Source organism: Candoia aspera, chromosome 17, assembly GCF_035149785.1.
Source record: "Candoia aspera isolate rCanAsp1 chromosome 17, rCanAsp1.hap2, whole genome shotgun sequence".
Taxonomy (NCBI): Eukaryota; Metazoa; Chordata; class Lepidosauria; order Squamata; family Boidae; genus Candoia; species Candoia aspera.
In genome coordinates, this window is record NC_086169.1 from 1,865,399 (window position 1) to 1,868,074 (window position 2,676).

Sequence of the window (2,676 nt, forward strand, 5' to 3'; positions counted from 1 at the left end):
GTCTCAGTTTAAGTTATTCTGTGAATAAACTGTGGTGGCTTGGCTGGGTCAGTTAAAGATCTAGGGGTTGCATTTCTATAACATGCTAAGCTTGAGTAGTTTGTACCTTAGTAAACATGGAGGGGGGTGGGTTTATGATTCATTGTCCCGTGCACCAAAAGGATGGGTTATCATCTATTTCATCCTGTCGTGTAAAGCCAGACAGCAAATTGAAATGAAACAGATCAGAATGTGGCTTGTGCAGAGCTTCACTTAGTGTCCCATCACTGGCAGCCTTCTGTGAGTCTTTGTGATGCTTTGGCATTGTTTCTTTCTCTTCCCAAAGTCAACTGGATTGTCTAATGTTCCATTTCAGAGTCACCTTAATTGTCCTAGACAATGGCTTGCTGTCCACCATCCTGTGTCATCCCATCCTGCGCATCCTGCCCAGTCGTTGGACTTGGGCCACCTGGCTGTGGATCTTCGGGCTACAGAGGTCTCGGCCAGGGCTATGGCTATGGCTCCAGTGGGTTGGCAGAATACTCTAGTAACCTGGGGACGCTGGCTGGCGTCCACCCTTCCTGCATCAACCAGATCCCATCCTCTGAGGTTGTGATCCAGCCCCCTGCCACCGTGATCACCGTCCCCGGTCCCATCATGTCCGCCAGCTGTGACCCCATCTGCGTCGGAGGCTACACACCATGTGCCACTGAGGGTTACGGACGGTATGGTGGCTACCGTGGAGGCCGGCTGGGACGCCTTGGTCGCAGAGGCAGCATCTGCTCCCTCCCCTGTTACTCTCCCTGCTAAGTTAACCAGGACTCTCCACGACCGAAACGGATTTCAGAAGATTGGCCAGGGCACGTCTGGGCCCTGGTCTGGCCTGCAAATAGATGTCACAACTCTCTTCCATCTTCTCTGGACTGATCCCACTGCTTGTATTCTTCTCCAGTATTCCCCCAACCACTTTCGGCGCTATGCCTTCCGGTGAAACTGCCCCCCAGCTCAGTTGATCCATCAAGGCTTCATGTCAAGTTATGAAGGACAGAAGCTCTGCCAACCTCCAGGCCCTCGTCTCCTCTCTGCCCGCTGAAATGATTTGTCGAAGGGGAGATGTTCGTTGCTTTGGGCTGTTGGGAACACCTGGTGGTTTCTTCCAATGTTCTTTCTTTGCTCCTTAATAAAAGTGATTCTGCATTACAAACTGGTGGCTCTCCTTGGTTGTAATTTGAAGATGTGCAAAGTCTTCCCTGGGTGACAACGGAGGCTTTCTCCGGGTCCACTGCGGCCTGCGGTGGGCAGGGGTGGAATGAGGTGGGCGGCCCAGCATTCCCTCCTGATGAACAAGCCCATGGTGGGTGGATCCTATCCTTGGTTGGGTTTGCCCTTTGCTCTCCAGAAGGAGAGTCAGCTTGGAGAAGGCTCAGACAGAAGAAGGTGACAAAGAGGAGGTGGGGGCTGGAGGACATGTCCTGCGAGGTCAGGCCAAAGGAACTTGAGAGGTTCAGCCTGAAGTCAGCAGACTCATGGGAATCCCAAGAGCTGTGTTCAGGCCTTCAGGCCCATAAAGGGAAGATACAAGGAAGACCCTCATGAACTATGTTCTCTGGCCACAAAACGAGGACCAGAATGACAGTTATAAGGTGCCAGATCTAGAGAGCCTCTAAAGCTTCATTCGCTGTGTGTAGTCATCCAAAGTGTGAACGTCAATGAGTTCATTTCCCAGAAGGGGGGTTGAACACCGTAGAAACACATCTGGCTCCTCACCTCTGAAGATGCCCAATATGGATGAACCTGGCAACACAGTGCCCCCTGGTGGTCACTGTAACGGGAAACACAGAGGATACACACTGTGTAAAAAGAGAGAAATTCCTGCTCCCTCCAAGAGGGTGTTGGTGGAAGTCATCTCTTGGTGGCATGTCATAATGCAACATCTACCTCCCTCTGCTCTGAGCGCGTAAGGGAAGTTGGATTGAAGATCCGGTTCTGGCCTGGCTTGATCCTTCAGGACACACAGGCCAAAGTCCACACGATATCTTGAGCTTGTGGAATTCATGGTTACTGCGGGCACTGAGGGTGATATGCTGCACTTAGCAAGCTTGATCAACACCTGGTTCCTTCCAAAAATAGAACCTTAAACATTTCAGGGGTTGTGTTCCACCGTCTGGTGAGCTTTCAGCTGATTTTGATTTTGCCCTGCAGGCAACATCAGGCAGAGGATGCTAAGAGTGACATGGCACCTGCAGACGCTGTGCTGCTGTCCTAAGCCATGACATTTGAAGCCACGCTTTGGGGAAGGCGACACCACTGGAAGGGTCCATGCAACAAACAAAGCCATAAGCCATCCCTTACAACCCCAGTGGTTGGATTCACACAACACGTCAAGCCAATATTTAGCACGCCACAGCGTGTGTTAGCGTGGTTTGTGAACTAGGTCCAAGAATCAGATCCAGGCGTAGGGAGAGGGTTCGCTTGATCTTGGGAAGCAGAAACCTTGTTTGCACAAGATCTTGTTGTTTATTCGTCCGGTCGCTTCCGGCTCTTTGTGACTTCATGGACCAGCCCACACCGGAGCTTCCTGTCGGTCGTCACCACCCCCAGCTCCCCCAGGGATGAGTCTGTCACCTCTAGAATGTCATCCATCCACCTTGCCCTTGGTCGGCCCCTCTTCCTTTTGCCCTCCACTCTCCCCAGCAT

The 2,676-nt window shown here is 51.9% G+C and overlaps 1 protein-coding gene across 1 annotated transcript; it reads left to right on the forward strand.

Annotated features, from left to right (window-relative positions):
• The first annotated feature begins 378 nt into the window (after positions 1-378).
• LOC134506819 (feather keratin-like) lies at positions 379-789 on the forward strand. The gene has a single exon (XM_063317175.1). It carries the CDS (start codon positions 379-381, stop codon positions 787-789), a length of 411 nt encoding a protein of 136 aa, XP_063173245.1.
• The last annotated feature ends 1,887 nt before the right edge of the window (positions 790-2,676 follow it).

Excerpts from the sequence above, each read along its gene's own strand:
- LOC134506819 (XM_063317175.1), top strand. The coding sequence starts at position 379 with ATGGCTTGCTGTCCACCATCCTGTGTCATCCCATCCTGCGCATCCTGC.